The sequence below is a fragment of the Columba livia genome, chromosome 5 (assembly GCF_036013475.1).
Source record: "Columba livia isolate bColLiv1 breed racing homer chromosome 5, bColLiv1.pat.W.v2, whole genome shotgun sequence".
Lineage (NCBI taxonomy): Eukaryota > Metazoa > Chordata > Aves > Columbiformes > Columbidae > Columba > Columba livia.
Window position 1 is genome coordinate 67,994,079 of NC_088606.1, and position 16,404 is coordinate 68,010,482.

The window sequence follows — 16,404 nt, forward strand, 5'->3', positions numbered from 1 at the left end:
AGTGGAACCTCTTGTGTTCCGGCTTGATCCCATTACCCCTTGTCCTATCATTGTTTGCCACCGAGAAGAGCCTGGCTCCATCCTCATGGCACTCACCTTTTATATACTTATAGACATTAATAAGGTCCCCCCTTAGTCTCCTCTTCTCCAAACTAAAGAGCCCCAGCTCCGTCAGCCTTTCTTCATAAGGGAGATGCTCCACTCCCTTAATCATCTTCATTGCCCTATGCTGGACCCTCTCCAGCAGTTCCCTGTCCTGCTGGAACTGAGGGGCCAGAACTGGACACAATATTCCAGATGTGGTCTCACCAGGGCAGAGCAGAGGGGCAGGAGAACCTCTCTTGATCTACTGACCACCCCCTTCTAATGCACCCCAGGTACCATTGGCTTCCTGGCCACAAGGGCACAGTGCTGGCTCATGGTCACCCTGCTGTCCCCAGCACCCCCAGGTCCCTTTCCCCTACACTGCTCTCTAATAGGTCATTCCCCAGCCTGTACTGGAACCTGGGGTTGTTCCTGCCCAGATGCAGGACTCTACACTTTCCCTTGTCACATTTCATCAGGTTATTCCCCGCCCAACTCTCCAGCCTGTCCAGGTCTCTGATGGCAGCACAGCCTCTGGCGTGTCAGCCGCTCCTCCCAGCTTGGTGTCACCAGCAAACTTGCTGACAGTGCACTCAGTTCCCTCGTCCAAATCGTTAATGAATATATTGAATAATATTGGCCCCAGTACTGACCCCTGAGGCACTGCACTGGATACTGGCCTCCAACTGGACTCCGCACCATTGACTACCGCTCTCTGGCTTCTCTCCTTAAGCCAGTTTGCAATCCACCTCACTACTCTATTGTCCAGGTACATTTTCATTGCAGTATACAGGTTTTAAGCCACAAAACCGTCTCGGGAACATACATTCTTTTCTGTATCACTTTTTTTATCTTTCCACCCCCATATACTCATTCTGTAATGGAACTGGTGACCTGGAACATGTAACCTTTGAATTTGGTTGACCGAAACCTCAAAAACTGACCTAATAACTGCCAGACTGATTGGTGGTTTAGGGTACGTTTGAGAGGGTTTGGAGGAATACTGAAATACATTGGTATTTTAACCCTGTCAGTTTAAACTCTTCATTTCTTCTACAGTCTGGAAGGACGGCCCTACAAATCGGGGACAGCTTGAACACCGAGAAAGCCACGCTCATCGTGGTTCACACGGACGGCAGCATCGTCGAAACCACCGGGCTGAAGGGGCCGTCGGCACCTCTCACCCCAGGTATGAGGCAGCCCGCGTTTGAAGTGTCATCCTCCCGGAGGGTTCGCTTTTTCTCCACTTTGTGTTTCTAGGATTAAAAATCTTTATGTGCATAATAATATGCAGTTGCCTTATAAGGATCATTTGTCTCCTCTTCAGACAGTACTTGAATTTCTTGGGAATAGAGGAATACGCAGATGGCTTTTTTTTTTTCTCCTGTCAGAAATATATTTAATTTTCTTATTCTTTGCCCTAACCCTTTCAAATAAGCTTCTTGAAGAATCTTGCCCTGCTGCAGGGCTGTTGGATGCCTTTCTACACCCATCCCACCCCCAAAGGCAGGTGGGTCACGTTAATATGGACAATAAAAATACAAGTCTCCTAGTTCTGCACATGGGTTCTTTTGAAATTATCCTTGAATCTAGTTTTATCTCCACTGGGGCTGCTTGCCGATATTGGAGTGTGGCAGCAGCTGACGTCGTTACTGCGGTTTTTGCTCACGGCTGCTCGGCAGTTCCCTTCGTGCCCACAGGATGTCATGGCAAACCTTGAGTGCCCCAAACCCCTCACAGGGCCGCTGCTTAGAGCATCTTTCCTAAGATGCCTTTTGCTTTATTTTGAGTCGTTTTCAGTAGATTCAAGCTGAATTTTTTGTGGTGTGCCCTGTAACCTTATAGAGGTTACCGAGAGCGTTGCGGAGCAGCCAGCATGCTTTTTGGTCACTGCCACCTTTCTTTTCTGTTTTTTCAAAGGACCACAATCTCCTCCTACCCCTTTAACATCTGTCCAAGAGAAAACTGGAACCAAGTACAACTGGGACCCGTCTGTGTATGAGAACGAGCTCCCGGTGAGGTGTCGGAACATCAGCGGCATTCTGTATAAAAACAGACTCGGCTCAGGTAACAACGGCCTCGGGTGAGGAGGCATGACGGCTACTCGTGTGCTTTTGACCAGGCTACTTTAAGGGCCGATTGTGAAGGAAAAAAGACAGTTTCCTAGCCAGCCTAGTCCCTTTGGATATTATCATTCTCTTCCATTTTGCTCTTTCTTCAGAGGCTTTTAAACTTTTTTCCTACATCTCTGAAGATACGGGCTGCTGTGCGGTGAGTCTCCCCAGTAATAGGTTGACTCCTCTGACGTTCTTTTTCTCAGAAGGAAAGTCGTGTTTCTGCAGAGCTCCAAAGGATCCCTGCTGGGATGGAAAATAGAGAGCTTGTCTCCTAATGGGACTCCGGAGCGGCCTTGGCCCCTCCTCGTCTCTCTTGTCCCTGCGGGAAGCTGAGGAGGCAGCAGCAGCAGTTGTGTCGGCAGGGCTGACTGCGCAGCGCTCGCCTCGTGGGCACAGTTTGCTTCAGGACCAGAAGGATTAGAAATTTAAGTGCAAATTAAGGAAGGGCTTTAAATTCACCGTGTTTATCCAAGAAAGACTCATCTTTATTGTGGCTGAGTAATTTTTTCTAGCCTTTTGATGCGCTGGCAAGGCCCAAAGTTGGCGCTCGCTAAGCAAGCACTGTCATTGTCTCAGGTGAGATAATAAATGGGCACAGTTGTCCTGGAGTGATGAGAAGTAGCAGAAGGGCCTGTGGGGTGATTGCTGCAGATTAACGGCTATTGTGTCCAGCAATTTCAGTATTTGCTTCTTTAGTAAAGTGACAAAACAATTCTTCACCTTTACTAACAGTTTATTTCTTCTGTTTCATTTCAGGAGGCCGCGGCAGGTGCATTAAGCAAGGGGACAACTGGTACAGCCCCACGGAGTTTGAAGCGATGGCGGGACGGGCCAGCAGCAAGGACTGGAAGAGGAGCATCCGCTACGCTGGGCGGCCCCTGCAGTGCCTTATTCACGTAAGGTTAAGTTTGCTTCCTCCATTCTGCTGGCAGGGGCAGAAACAACGTTTTGATTTGGTTGAGAATCAGTGGTGTGGGAGGAATTTTTCTAGATGGTTTTCAAATATCATAATACAAATCTTGCTTGTGCTTGAGAAGGGGTTACGGTTTCTGCAGGATGAAGTGCAGCCTCGGGCTGGGTCGCACAAGTTGAGAAGTGAGCTCTGACCCATGAGACTGTAACTCAGTACCCTGATCTGCTCCATTCTGTTTGTCTGGCCAATATATTCTTCACTTGCACCATACACTGAGTGTTTTCTGAGGTCCTTTACTTCCCGCAGTGTCCAGGAGTCTCCTGGAGAACTGGGCATTGCCATTAGGTTGACAGTTGGTTTCTGCCTGGGCAGAAACTTGATAAAGTCTCAAATTCTCATGTCCTTGCCTTTTGATTTGAAAGGTGTTCTTCCTTCACTCTCCTGTCTGCTCGCCGCATCCCCACGGTGGAGCGGAGCTGCTCTCTGTGACTGCGCAGGGTCCGTGGGAGGGAGTCGGTCAGTCTTTCTGGGAGCTGTCTGAATCTCTCAGCAGAAAAAAACCCTACAAAAGCACTAAATCTTTTAGTGTTTGGGTGACTCTAATGCTGAACTAGTAATCTTCTAATTTCAGGACGGGATTTTAAATCCTCACGCTGCCTCTTGTACTTGTGCTGCTTGCTGCGATGACATGACTCTGGTGAGTTGTAGGTTTTACATCCGTTGCTTTAAAAGCACTTGATCAATGGAGCTGCCTCAGCCGTTGCTGAGCAGGCTCTGAGTGTCCTGGACGTGCTGAGCAGGGCTGTGGTTGCAGCTTTTTCTGTGCTTCATAAAGAAAGGAGGTGAGGAGCTGCTTGCACTGTTGCGTACTAGCCTCAGTAAAACTGGGCGATGGTTATTGCTTTCTCGTCTTTTTTTCTTTTCTAAATAATGTATTTACATAAACTGCCTTTTGGGGGTGTCAAAGCTATATGTGATTTTTGATTCAAATTTTTTGAGCTGTCAGAAATGCTTTATAAGGCAGTAATGTAATACGCTATGTTGGATCATATTTTCATATTAAACTGCTTGGGTTTCTTGGTTGGTTTGGAGTTTGGTTTCTTGTTTGTTTCAAAACCGAGGTTAAAGTCCTGAAAGCAGAAGTCTTGAGCTTGACTTGGCCAGGTGTTCTGCCTTTCTTTTCTGCTGTGAACTGGGTGATTTGCTTGTTTCTCACACCTGAAACTAATGAATTGCTTCCTGCCTTCCCCTCACTCTTGTTCTGGGAAGATGAGAGTAAACTCGGAGTCTCCAAAGAGCTGCCTCAGGTAATGCCTTTGCTGTTTTCCTTTCTCCCTAGAGCGGCCCTGTACGACTCTTCGTGCCATATAAAAGGCGAAAAAAAGAAAATGAAATGCCTGCGACTCCAGCGAAGAAGGACTGCCCCAAAAACATCACTCTGCTTCCTGCCACAGCTGCCACCACATGTACGTTCCTTTCTCCTGGGGAAAGTCGCTGCTCTTTTTTGATGAAGAATTGCCCCAGTAGATAAGTTATATCCATCAGTGGCCCCTCAGAACTAACCAGCTGAGAAAACTGGCTGGTTTTTGCCACTTCTTTTTCACTGGACGCTTTTATCAGCTCGGTGTCTTTAGGTAATTGCGTTTCCTATTTTGTAGAAGCTAGCAGTGTTGCCACATCTGGGCTGCAAGTCAGGTAGGAAAAAAATGCAACTCTAGACCTCAGGAGGTTCCTTTTTAAGCATCTTAAGGTCATTTTGCAGTGAGCAGTAGGTTTCCTATTTTGAGCTCTGGGTTATTTTCCCCTTTTGGCTGCTCGCTCAGCTGGGCAGCGAGGGGCTGGGGGGTCCTGCCCTTGGGCACGAGTGGTGTCACAGGGGTTTGTCACAAATGGCAATTGAGACATTTCCCCCTGTTGAAATGAGCTTGAGGGTGATGCTGGCCCTTCTCTGCTCTGCCCGAAATCCCCATGCCATCCCCTGCACTTAACTTTTGTCCTTTAGAAGCTGGCGGGGGCTGTGGAATAAGCTTTGTGCTATTTATTGAAATTCATACAAAGTAGGTTCTGTGCAGCTGCAATGAAATCCAGAGCCTGCAAGTTGTTTATGGAAGAGGCAGAAGGTGATGCTTTCATCTGCAAATTCCTCTCTAACATTCAGGACACACTTTGTTACGTACTGGTTTTGATTGTCAAACCATCTGTGTGAGAACAGAAATTAATTTGCAAGCTCATCCAGCTCACAGGTTCGCAGTGCCATCCCCGTGTCCCTCCCGCTCCCCTCACACTGGCCTCGTCTGGATGATAACATTGCAAAGTGAACTGGGAAGCAGCAGCAAAAATCCAAAAAAGAACAGCCAGAAGTGAGAGGAGAGGAGAGGAGATGAGATGAGCAGCGCCAGCAGGGCAAGAAATACCCAAGGATTCTGTAGAGTTGTTTGGGTTCCCCCCGAGAGGCTGAACCTGTCTTGGTTGGTTAGCGTGGGGGGCGGCGAGGCTGCGCGCCTGCTCGCTGGCGTTGGCGGAGGACTCTGCGTGTCCCGGCAGCAGCTGCGTTTCACCAGGCAAAAATCTGTTTCCTCATTGTATTGAAACTGAATTATGGTTTGCGAAAAGATCCTTCTGGCCCAGCGGTGTGGCGCAGAATCTGCCTGTTACCAGGTAGCGGTGCCAGATTAATTAATCCTGTTTAGAAAGGATTTTCAACATTTTGGAGCCACTCAGGTATATTTATCCAACAGGATTTTGTGATTTGTTCCTCGCATTGGCCAAGCCTGTTAAATCACTGTGTAGACAGACAGCTAAAACTGTCCAGCTCACCAAACTCTCATAGAATTGGTTGTAATACACAGGTTTAAATGTTTTAATTTAAGTCACAAGAACCGCTCTTGCTAAAGTTGTAATAAATTAGGATCAGCCAGAAGCTGATGGGTTTTGTGGCCCTGCTGGATCTTTGCAGTAGGTGTTAAGTTTTGGATCGTATAATAATGCAAAAGTTGCTGTGAGTGAACGCGCTGGCGTCCCACCCCAGAGGCTGAGCAGAGCAGTGCCTGCAGAAGCCAAACGGGGCTTTTATTCCCACTTCCAGTTGTACTGGTCACAGGTGTGATCCAAACTGGGGTAGCACTGATCGGTGGGCTCCCCGAGGGGGTGACTCAGAACAGGGAAATGAAGAGCTGAACAGCCAAGGCCTCTGCACTGAGTGTTAATGACCAAAGTCCTTCTAATGTTTCCAGTCACCGTGAGTCCCTCTGGGCAGATCACTACCTCCGGCGCCCTGACCTTCGACCGCGCGTCCACAGTGGAAGCCACAGCGATTATCTCGGAAAGTCCATCCCAGGGAGACGTTTTCACTGGAGCTGCTGGTAAGAGTTCAGGTGTTTGTCTGCCACATATCCCTGAGAAGGAGAAAAAAGGGTTTGGGTGCCCCTTGCTAGGGGAAGCAGCATTCTGAATGCTGCACGAGGGATTTATTTCTCAAGAGTCACCAGAGGGACTCTGCCTAACCCACTGTCCTTCCCTTGAAATGGTTTCAGCAGCGTGAGATCTCTGCAGTTGCACCAAGGAGCTTAGAAGTTTTGTGCAGATGTTCCAGCTGCTGATATACACCTCTGCTGAGTTCTAGGGGTTTTGTCCTAAAATACTACCAAAAAACCCAAAAAATAGCTGAAAAAAAATGCTGAAAAATGTCAGAATAAATCAAACAAAATCTAAATGCCTGACATACATTTCAGTTCTTTCTGTTAGCCGTGTACGTGGGGTTGTAGGGAATGTGTGCCAGCTGTTACAGGATGGTTGTGATGCCGTTGTTGTTGTGCAGTTCAGGACACCAACGTGCAGCAGCCGTGCCGGGTCAGTCACCCCGAGCCCCACTACCCCAGTTACCAGGACAACTGCCAGATCTCCCCGTTTCCTGAAGCTGCGCTGCCAACGGCTCACCCCAAAATCGGTACGTTTTATCTCCACGGTGTGAGGGACAGCGGTGCTTCCATTTACTCTCATCTTTCTCAGCAAAGGTGAAGACTGAGGCAGAAAAATAAACCTGGCTGTTTGGCTGATGAGTTTTGTGGTTATTAAGATTTGGACAAGCAGATTTTCCACTCTGTGGAGAGTTTCCCACTCTGGTTTTGAGAACTTGGATTTGTTAGTTTCTACCAGAGGAGCTGTTGTGATCCTGCTGCCTAAATCAGCTGCAGTCCCCCTGCCTGTGCACAGGCTTTTGCCTCAAGTCTTTTCGCACCGCTTGGGCACTGTGGTGAAATATTTATTTAGCGTTTGATCCGAGGAGACCTTTATATTTATCTCACAGAAGCTTTTCTAAACATTCCCCATCTCTTCATGAATCCCCTGATACCTCAATGACCTTCCATTTGTCGAGCTGATGGACACAATAAGTGAACTAGGGTGCTGTTTGAGCGTTGCCTGGACCGATAGAAACTGGGAGTGTGGAAGAAGCTGGAATTGCACACTGGGAGTGTTGTTTTCTATGTGTTTCTGTCGAGCCTGTGACTCTGTGAAGTGACTCCGGTACTGAACTCGCTGACGCAACGAGCAGGTTTCCATCCCTGTGAACATGTTCTATTCCTTTGTGCAGTCTGAAGGCTTTTTAAAGCCTGTGCTCTCCCCTCTGTGTGAGCTGTTGTTTACTGATTCAGAGCAGCACCGTTCCGTTCCTGCCCTGTCCAGAATGAAACCTGGCTGCTGGTTTTAGCTCTTAGTCAGATCCCGATGTTACTAATTAAACATTGACTTTTTTTTTTTTTCACCAGTGAATACTGATATACCAATGTCAGAATGAGGAATTGGAAGTAATTCCTCTCAGATAAGTTATCAAATGCCGTGCTGGGATAAATACTGTGCTGGAAACATAGCAGTGGGAAAGGCTCTTCTGCAAACAGCTCCTGATAAGAGACCATTTATCTCTTCCTCATATCTGAGTGCAAATAGTTCTAGCCCAGTCATGTGCAAATGGATTGAAATTACTATTTTAATTAAGGGCCACTGAGGGTAAAATGTCCGGTTACCTGCAGGGAGAACTTGCAATGCTGTCTGTCAGCAAAGGGACCTGCAACGCTGCGGGTTTGGGACTCACCCTGTCTGCACATCTGTGCTGGGCTCCTTCAGCGCCGGCTGCTTGCCTGCAAAACGGCCAGGTGTGACTCCGAAAGGGTTCAGTGGTTGATCCACTTCACTGAGTTGCTGTCTGGGAAGACGCTCAGTGCTCAGTGCAGTGCTGGAAGGAGCCTGGTGCGGGAAGCGGGCGCTTCGCTGAGGAGCGGGTTTGCGCCAGCCTTGGGCCGGGGCTGTGGTTAAGATCAGAATTTGGGAAGCGCAGGGGAGTGTGGGGTGGATCCGTGCCTGTTTTTTGTAGTGTTGCAACCTGAGAATTGATGTCTGTGTAGTGACATTAGAATATTCCAGAAAACTTGATGTTTTGGGTCACTGAATAACTTGCTTAAATCTCACTTAGGGATGGTTAAAGGAAACATTAGGTGGACGTTGTGATGATAATGGCAGAGGAGTCCCTGGGAATGCTGCTCTTTCTGCTTAGTTGTGCTTCTCCCCGTGCTGGGAGGTGTGCATTCCTTCCCAGATAAACCATGAGATTCCAAGTACATGTTCACAGGAGGTAGGTCTGTTTAGCAAAAACATAGCCGGATTGGGAACTTTTGCAGACCATATTTTTTAAAAAAGGCAACCAAGTAATACAACAACAAAACTCTGCGCTTCATGGAAATGAATGCCCTCATTCTCTATATTTTCCTTTTCTTCCTTCCCGTTCAGTGCTAACCTCGCTCCCTGCCCTGGCGGTGCCCCCCACCACCCCCACCAAAGCCATCTCGCCCTCGGTGGTGAACGGGCTGGAGGTGACGGAGCAGCGCAGCTGGCTGTACCTGGAGGAGATGGTCAACTCCTTGCTCAGCACCGCCCAGCAGCTGAAGACGCTCATCGAGCAGGCCAAGCAGGCCAGCTCCTCCTTCCGCGAGGCGGCCGTCACACAAGCCAAAATCCAAGCTGATGTGGAGAGGAAAGAGGTAATCACGCCAGAGGAGGGGAGGTGACTCAGCCACAGGCATCATTTTGGCTGAGGGATGAACAGTGGTACCTCGCTGGTTCTCGCTGGCTTAGAAATGGTTTCTTGATGTCTTGAGGGCAGTATTACCAAGAGAAATGTGAGTTATTTGTATCATGGGGAAAGGAACAGAGTGCTCTGGGATTGCAGGAGCAGCGGGCAGCAGGCTGGTGATCCAAACGCTGGGTGTCCCGAGTCCTGAGCTCTCCCGTCAGCCATCCCTCGATTTCAGAGACGTGGACGCTGAGTCCTGGGCTGGGGAAGCCGGTGGGCGCTCTGCTGTGCGGCGGCTGCTCTCGGCGTGTAGTGTGAGCGGGGCTGGCGGAGGCTTTCAGTGGCCCCAAGAGACAGAGGGATATAAAGAACAGCAAGACGTTTGATCAACACGCTTGCTTGTGGTATTGTTTTAATAGCCAAATAGCAATTCTGAAGCTTGTGGCTGCGTGCTGGCTGCTGGAACCGTCCGGATGAGATTGCAAGTAGCTATTTCTGAATGCCAGTGAATTCTGTATTTGACAAAACCTCCAGGTTTCTGGAGGGCTGGCGCTGGAAGTACTTACAGTAAATGTCAAACAATGCGCTGTCTGCTTTCGTGTTGGCCGAAGGCGCTGTCCAGGTGTGACGGATGTTCCCCTGACTGGTAACGCAGGTCTCTTTCCCACCCTGAGCGCGCGCGTGGTGAAACCGCTGCTGCTGACGGTGAAGTGACTTGCGAGGGAGGGTGAGGTTCTTCCCCCATTGGCTGCTGTTGGTTTTTGCTGGACCGGTTTAATACAAAGGAAACGGGCTTTATGTCTGTTTTGTGAATTTCTGTGCAGCAGGATGTTCCCAGGTATTTAGAAGTGAAGGATTGTGACATTGTATCAGAGCTACAGAGCAAAGGCGCAACAGATTAACTCGTAATGGAGCTGTAGACTCAGCTCTTCCCAGAAGGTGACTTAGGACAGAGCAGGATTAAGGGAATCTGCTGGGAACGGGCTGCTGCAGCTTCCCGTCGGCAAACACCAAACAGAAGTTACATTCATGTTACTTAGGAGTCTTGGGGAGCGACGTGCTGAACGAAAACCAAACCACAAACCCCCCAGCTCAGTGTTTGTATTGACATCTAAAATGCGTTATGCTTATTACAAAAATAAAAATATAAAAATATTTGTAAGCTTTTTCTGAAATGCAGCATGTTGCCTGGCATAAAATACAACTGCGCTGTCAGGACTTCAGGAGAAAGTTCTGCACCCTCGCTATCAGTTACCTTGTGACGGAGTGTATCCGGCCTTCCTGACATCGGAACCTTGGGTTTGCTGCAGTTTTTGATTTAGGGAAAGACATTTAGGAAGAGGGTGAGTGGGGCAGCAAAGGCTCCGGCTCTCCTGCAAGAGATATTTGATAGTTTGCAGGACTGGCCCAAAGGAGTGGATTAATGTAATTTTTTTGAGTGTGCATTAAGCCATGGTTTATATCAGATAAACTTTTGGAGGGGGAGAATACATGAGCTGCCCAAATTCTGTGCCAGGAGACGTTGCTGGAAGACAATGAAGATATTCAGGCAACATGTTCAACAGTTTTTCTGTATAAATTAAGAAGAATCAGTGTTGAAATCTGACCAGTGTTTTAATGGAAATAGCTCTGTGCTTGTAATGCAGCGATGCCTTTGGAGCCGGCCCATTGGAAACAAGGTGGAAGATTAAATCAGCTAACAGCTGGGCCAACCGAATTCCTTTTTAGAAAGATTAAACCAATTCAGAGCTAGAGAGTATGAAATTAACCTAAAAAGGGCTGGGTGTTTAAGAAATGTAGCTCTAGTCAGCAAATAATGGCTCGTGTCCCTCAGAGCAGCAGGGAGGACAGCTGGGAATTGGAGGTTATCGGTTTTCTGGAGCCGGTTTTGTGGGCGGCCGGGACGTGCCTGGCCTGATCCCCTCCGTCCTCACGTCCTGCCGGCCCAGGCTGCGGCACCGGGCGGCCAGTCCCAGCTTCCGCAGCCAGTTCCCACTGGCGTTAACGCGTCATTTTCTTCCCAAGATGCAGCAGGTTTGATTCTTAGGCCAGAGGCCGCACCTCGAGCTGGCCGGTGTGTCCCCTGCCTTATGGCTTGGGCACGATTTTGGTTTTCCAGATGGTGCTTTTGGCGTTCCCCTTGCGTGGCGCATGCTTTGCCCGCGCAGTGCCGGGAGCGCTGGGGATGCCGGGCAGGGGTCCTGTTCTGCTGATTAGCCTGGTCTTGCCTATTTGTCAAATAACGGCAGAACTCAATCACAGCAAGAGGTTTCCTGGCCGCCTCCTCCGTCTTCCTATTAATTTGAATTTGTGTCATGGTAATATGAAGGTTTTGAAGGTTGTGATTTCACAGGAGAATAAATACTGCGATGTCAGGTCATAGAGGCACTTGTAAATTAAGCCTTTAATCTCCTTATATGTCGGGTCATAGTCACTCCTGGATAGACCTGCTTTGCCTGAAGGTGGGGACTTGGGGCTTTTCTTACTTTTTAACTGGTCCAAATACATTTACATCAGGGTTAGCGTGTAATCAAACTGGGATCGGTTCTGAAGTCCTTTGGTTTAGGACTCCTGTCCCCCAGCAGCACCTGCTTGGACCGGAACTGGTTCAGAGTAAACGTGCGACACACCCAAAGTGTCCTGTGAAAGTCCCCCAGAGGCCATTCAAAACCTCTTCAAGAGCCCTTTCGTGCTTTTATTAAAAAGAGGAATGATGGGGATGGTTGATGCTGTTTCTAAGGTCTTGAGTGTGTTGATTTTGTCTGTCTGTCTGTTGTTGGTTTAGTTTGGTATTTTGTGTGGGCTGGTGTTTCTTTTTTTTGACTGTGGCTCTGAAATGATGAGTCTGGTGTTTTTTTTTTTCCTTGCAGCAATATCAGAACCAGTTATTTCAACAAACGGAAGATGTGGATGGGAAAACGGAAATCATCATCAAGGTAAGCTGGGGATGCCTTGTATTTCACGAAGAGTCCTTTGTTCTTTGTTTCACTCCATTTAAAGATGCGGAGTTTTTTATTGTTGCTGCAGCAGTCAGTGCAGTGCGTCCGGCCTTGCCTTCTGGCCACGACCGCAGCTCTTAACACGCTGCTTGAGCAGAGTGCGTCCCCTTCCCCAGGTCCTCCTGATCCTTTTTCATCGTCTGGCCACATTAATCCATCTGCGTGCCCTGGGGGCTGCAGCGTCACCAGCTCTCGCAGGGATGAAACTTCTTCCTTTTTATCCTGGTGTTTAAAACTGCAGGATCCCCTCTGGCTTTGGGAACGGGAGTAAGAGTTGAGTTAGTTCAGGACCCAGGATTTAAGGCCTGCAGCTGTCTGTGGTATTCAACAGTCTTCCTGGGAGCTCCAGCTACAACTGCACGCACTGTGTGTTTTCAACATTTTCCAAGACTGTTCTGGTTATGAAAAGCCTCAATCAGGTATCCCCTTGGGACAGGCTTTGCAAGGAACTTTTAGGCCCCTTTTTGGTGGCTCTACATCAGGAATACAAATATAGCTCAGTCACACCAACCATTAATTGTAGGGACACTGGTGAGACGTGAGCGGAGGGTGTTAATCAGGGCGCTCTTAGATTGGTTGTGCTCAAAGAGAGAAGGAGCTGGTGGAACTGAAGACGCCAGTGACACTTCCACAGCTGAGAAGCGCGTCCTGCCAGGGCCTCGCGCCGCTGCTCCGACGTGCTAATGATTTGTCAGTGATTTAATGAGCTGGAAACAGAGTGCTCTGTGAAGTGCTGATTTTTGTGATAGTTCAATGATATTTCCACCTAAATATACAGGTTATGTTAATTGATGTCACTGATACAAGATTAAAGCGATAGACACAAAAACATCCTTTAAAAGCAAGGTGTGATTTTCTATCCATGTATCCTCTCTCGCCTCACTCCAAGGTTCAAGTGCTTGCTCCTGTTGTACCCTTCTTAATTGTACTCCTGTCCTCTCTTTCCCTGTTGGACACGGGGTGGTGCTGACTGCAGGGGGACCGGCCTGCTCAGCCTGTAGGAGCTGATCCCTCTTTCCTCTCAAAAAGCAACCAAATGTGCCTTTAAAACTTTAAATTGGAGATAAACTCCGAGCTTGGGTCTCACTGGCCTGCGCGCAGCCTGCACAGTGCGATTTGAACACGCCAGCCCTGCAGTAACCTGGTGTCTCTGGGGTGCTGTGGGCAGATTTTCATGACCACTCAGTGTCTCAGCCATGGTTTTGAGGGTTTTGTTGCCCACCAGAGAGGGAAACTAAGGTATATTTCACTTTCTGTGGTGGTGTTGTCTCTGACGTGGTCGCTTTGCTGTCCATTTTCACAGCAGTCTTGTGTCAACTGTGGCCGTGAGGCAACGAACGAGTGCACAGGATGCCATAAAGTCAACTACTGCTCCACGTTCTGCCAGCGCAAGGTATGAGCTTGTTTGTGGGTTGCAGATTCAGTTGTGGGGACAGGGCTGGGGCTGTGTGACCTGTGAAGAGCCAGACGGCTCTGGCTGGGCCTCAGCACAGCCAGAGGAACGGGCAGCAGAACTTGCTGTGTGGTGCAGGCAGTCGTAGCACGTTTGCTTGTGCAGCTGCAGCTTTCCAAGGGCCCTTTCCCCTCACGGCCTTTCCGTCTGCTCTCCCCTCGCAGGACTGGAAGGACCACCAGCACATCTGCGGCCAGTCGGCCGCGGTGACGGTGCAAGCCGACGAGGTGCACGTTGCGGACAGCGTCATGGAGAAAGTCGCCGTCTGAGCACAGCTACCTCTTCAGCCGTTCGCCAACAGCGAGGGGCGGCCGGCTGGATCGGCAGCCCGGCGTGAACGGTCTGTCCGTTACAAACCACACTCTTCGCACTAGCAAACTCATTTTTGAAAGAGTTTTTTTTGATACTGTGACAGCATTTGCCTACTCCTGATCCTCTTCCAAAACTCTGAATAGCACAGAGACTGTGAAAACCTCATCTGGAAGAAACAAGCCCCTCCTAAGTGCGGCCTGGCAGCTGGGAGCCGCCCTCGGCTTCACCGTTTCCAGACTGGAACCTCCACCATGTGGATTACAGCGCCCTCATCATCTCTCTTGAGATGGATCTAAAGCAGGTGATGCAAAGAGATTTGCCAGTGTTTCCTTTTCCCTGTGCCTCCCTACCTCTTGTTTGAAAAAAGAAATGAACCTTCTTTTGGTTTATTTAATTGCCTTGGTGAAGTCGATGCAAATTCTTAGTTTGCCATCAGAAGAACTTTTTTGGTTTTTTTTCCCTGTGTTCCCTCTGTGTTGGGCAAATTTGGAACACACTGGGGCTTCTGCACTCGAATAGAAGTGAAAAAGAACATGTTGTTAAATAAAATGCGGTGAAAGCGTGAGCGTGCCCAGCGGTGCTGTTTGATTCCCACAGCAGCGCTTTAACGTGCTAACACACGCAGGAAGCGGCTGCCGGGGGTGGGTGCAGCTACAGCGCAGCTGCGCTTACACGCGCGTGTCGCTATAGCTGCGCTTACACGCGCGTGTCGCTATAGCTGCGCTTACACGCGCGTGTCGCTATAGCTGCGCTTACACGCGCGTGTCGCTATAGCTGCGCTTACATATGAGTGTTGTTCCAGTTGTGGTTACACACACTTGTTGATCAAACCCAAAGTAAGAGAACATTAGCAGAGCTGTCCTGTCATTGCCATTTAGTAGCTACTAATTAAAGAGGTGGTAAGCATTAGGAAGTTACTTCATTTGCTGCAAGAAAATTATTTAATTATTAATGTTCTTCTTTAATAATTTAGGTTAATCGATGTCTTTACTGGTGTTTGAAGATTAGTGCCTCAGTAGGTCAGTGTCTCGGTGGACATGCGCACCTCTCCACTGGGGTTTTTCGCCTTGGCTGTAACAGCAGTGAGGGGTCACTTCTCCTGTCTGGTTATTGACTCCAGTTTCACGTTGGTGGGTGAGGAGGATTATCGTTCAGATTACACTCCAAGAGGAGTCACGTCTGAATCACAGTGACCCAACCCAGCATCATAAATGCTGTCAAAAGGAGAAAATGCTATTCAGAATTGCAGGAAAGTAATAATAGAGAAAAACATGACGAGTATACTGAAGTCTTATACTGGGGGTTTCTGACAAGTCCGTTCCCTTCTCTGTGAATCTGAAAGGTCTCGTTACATGATGCTCCTTGTGTTAGGAGGAGGTGGAAGCTGGTTCATCGTCTCTTGTGGCCGCACGCTGAGGTCTCTTGAGAAGTGCCCGTTGTTGGGATTGCAGCTGCTGAGGAGCAGCAGTTGGGACCTTTCCAGAACAGTCTCCAGCACCAGTCGGTGGCAGGTGATGGGTGTTGCTCTCTGGCTCTTCAGTGGAAAAGTAAAAGCTGCATGAGGAGCTGAGCTGAGCTGAGCCACCAGGGACTCGAGCTTTGCCAGGTCTCTGCCTCTGGGGTGACTGGGCAGCAAGTTACACACAGAGTCCTCCCCTGTCATTAAACAGTTTGTGTATAGCATAGCTGAGCCTTGGGTACTGTCTGAATTTTGGCTTTAATGCACCTTTTAAGGGAAAAAAAAAAAATCAGAAGAGGGGCAACTTTCCTAAATTAAAAAAAGGTACTTATGGCTCCCGTGTAATTAAAGGCCTGAGGGAGCTTCCCATCAGAGCCCTGGTGTCTGGGGCAGCTGCGCCCCGACACAGCGGCAAACTATAGGACTGAAAAATGGACAATATAATCACTGTGGCCATCTGGTATGTTTATTTGTTGGCGATAAATTGTTTGAGCAATTGTTATTCTTAGTCAAGGAAAAGCTTAAGACCTCCCTGCAGTACTTGTTTGTTTGTTTCTAAGCAAACAACTCACTCCTTAGAAAGCAACAACCCCATACAAAGATCATTACTCAGACAATTGCTGTTTTGTGCAATAATCATGTTCTTCCCTACAGCATTTGCTGCTCCCTCAGCTGCCCTTGGTGTCATTGCACTCAGGTTTACAAGATGATGTAAAGGATCTTTTTGTGCAGGTTGGAAGTGGTTCCTGGCAGGAATCATATGGCTTGGTGAGGAATTCTGGAGAACGAGCAATCGCATTGTTGTGCCTTTAAACAGGTAAACGTGCAATTACTCCTAGACAGCCGTGTGCACCCTTACAAGGACGTTGAGCCTCTGGTCCCCGGCAGCCGAGCGTGTTCTGTGCCCCGGCAGCCTGAGTGCGACCTGTCACTGTTCCCAGGCAGGGAGAACACAATTAGCGAGGCAGGAGCGCTGGTTTGTGAGCTGGTAACGAGCGAGGCG

The 16,404-nt window shown here is 48.7% G+C and overlaps 1 protein-coding gene across 4 annotated transcripts in view; it reads left to right on the forward strand.

The window, feature by feature from the left end:
• DEAF1 (DEAF1 transcription factor) overlaps positions 1 to 16,404 on the forward strand; it is a 36,213-nt gene that overhangs the window by 11,928 nt on the left and 7,881 nt on the right. For 2 of the 4 annotated variants that reach the window (XM_065066414.1, XM_065066411.1), the window contains 11 exons: positions 1,144 to 1,273; positions 2,005 to 2,151; positions 2,958 to 3,097; positions 3,746 to 3,811; positions 4,454 to 4,580; positions 6,348 to 6,476; positions 6,932 to 7,060; positions 8,896 to 9,146; positions 12,049 to 12,114; positions 13,481 to 13,570; positions 13,795 to 14,507. In XM_065066414.1, the coding sequence (XP_064922486.1) occupies positions 3,020 to 3,097; positions 3,746 to 3,811; positions 4,454 to 4,580; positions 6,348 to 6,476; positions 6,932 to 7,060; positions 8,896 to 9,146; positions 12,049 to 12,114; positions 13,481 to 13,570; positions 13,795 to 13,899 (1,041 nt within the window). In that variant the 5' untranslated portion in view covers positions 1,144 to 1,273; positions 2,005 to 2,151; positions 2,958 to 3,019 and the 3' untranslated portion in view covers positions 13,900 to 14,507. Of the gene's footprint in view, positions 1 to 1,143; positions 1,274 to 2,004; positions 2,152 to 2,957; positions 3,098 to 3,745; positions 3,812 to 4,453; positions 4,581 to 6,347; positions 6,477 to 6,931; positions 7,061 to 8,895; positions 9,147 to 12,048; positions 12,115 to 13,480; positions 13,571 to 13,794; positions 14,508 to 16,404 lie in introns of those variants that run through there. The other 2 variants (XR_010473282.1, XM_065066413.1) reach the window with 2 other exon arrangements.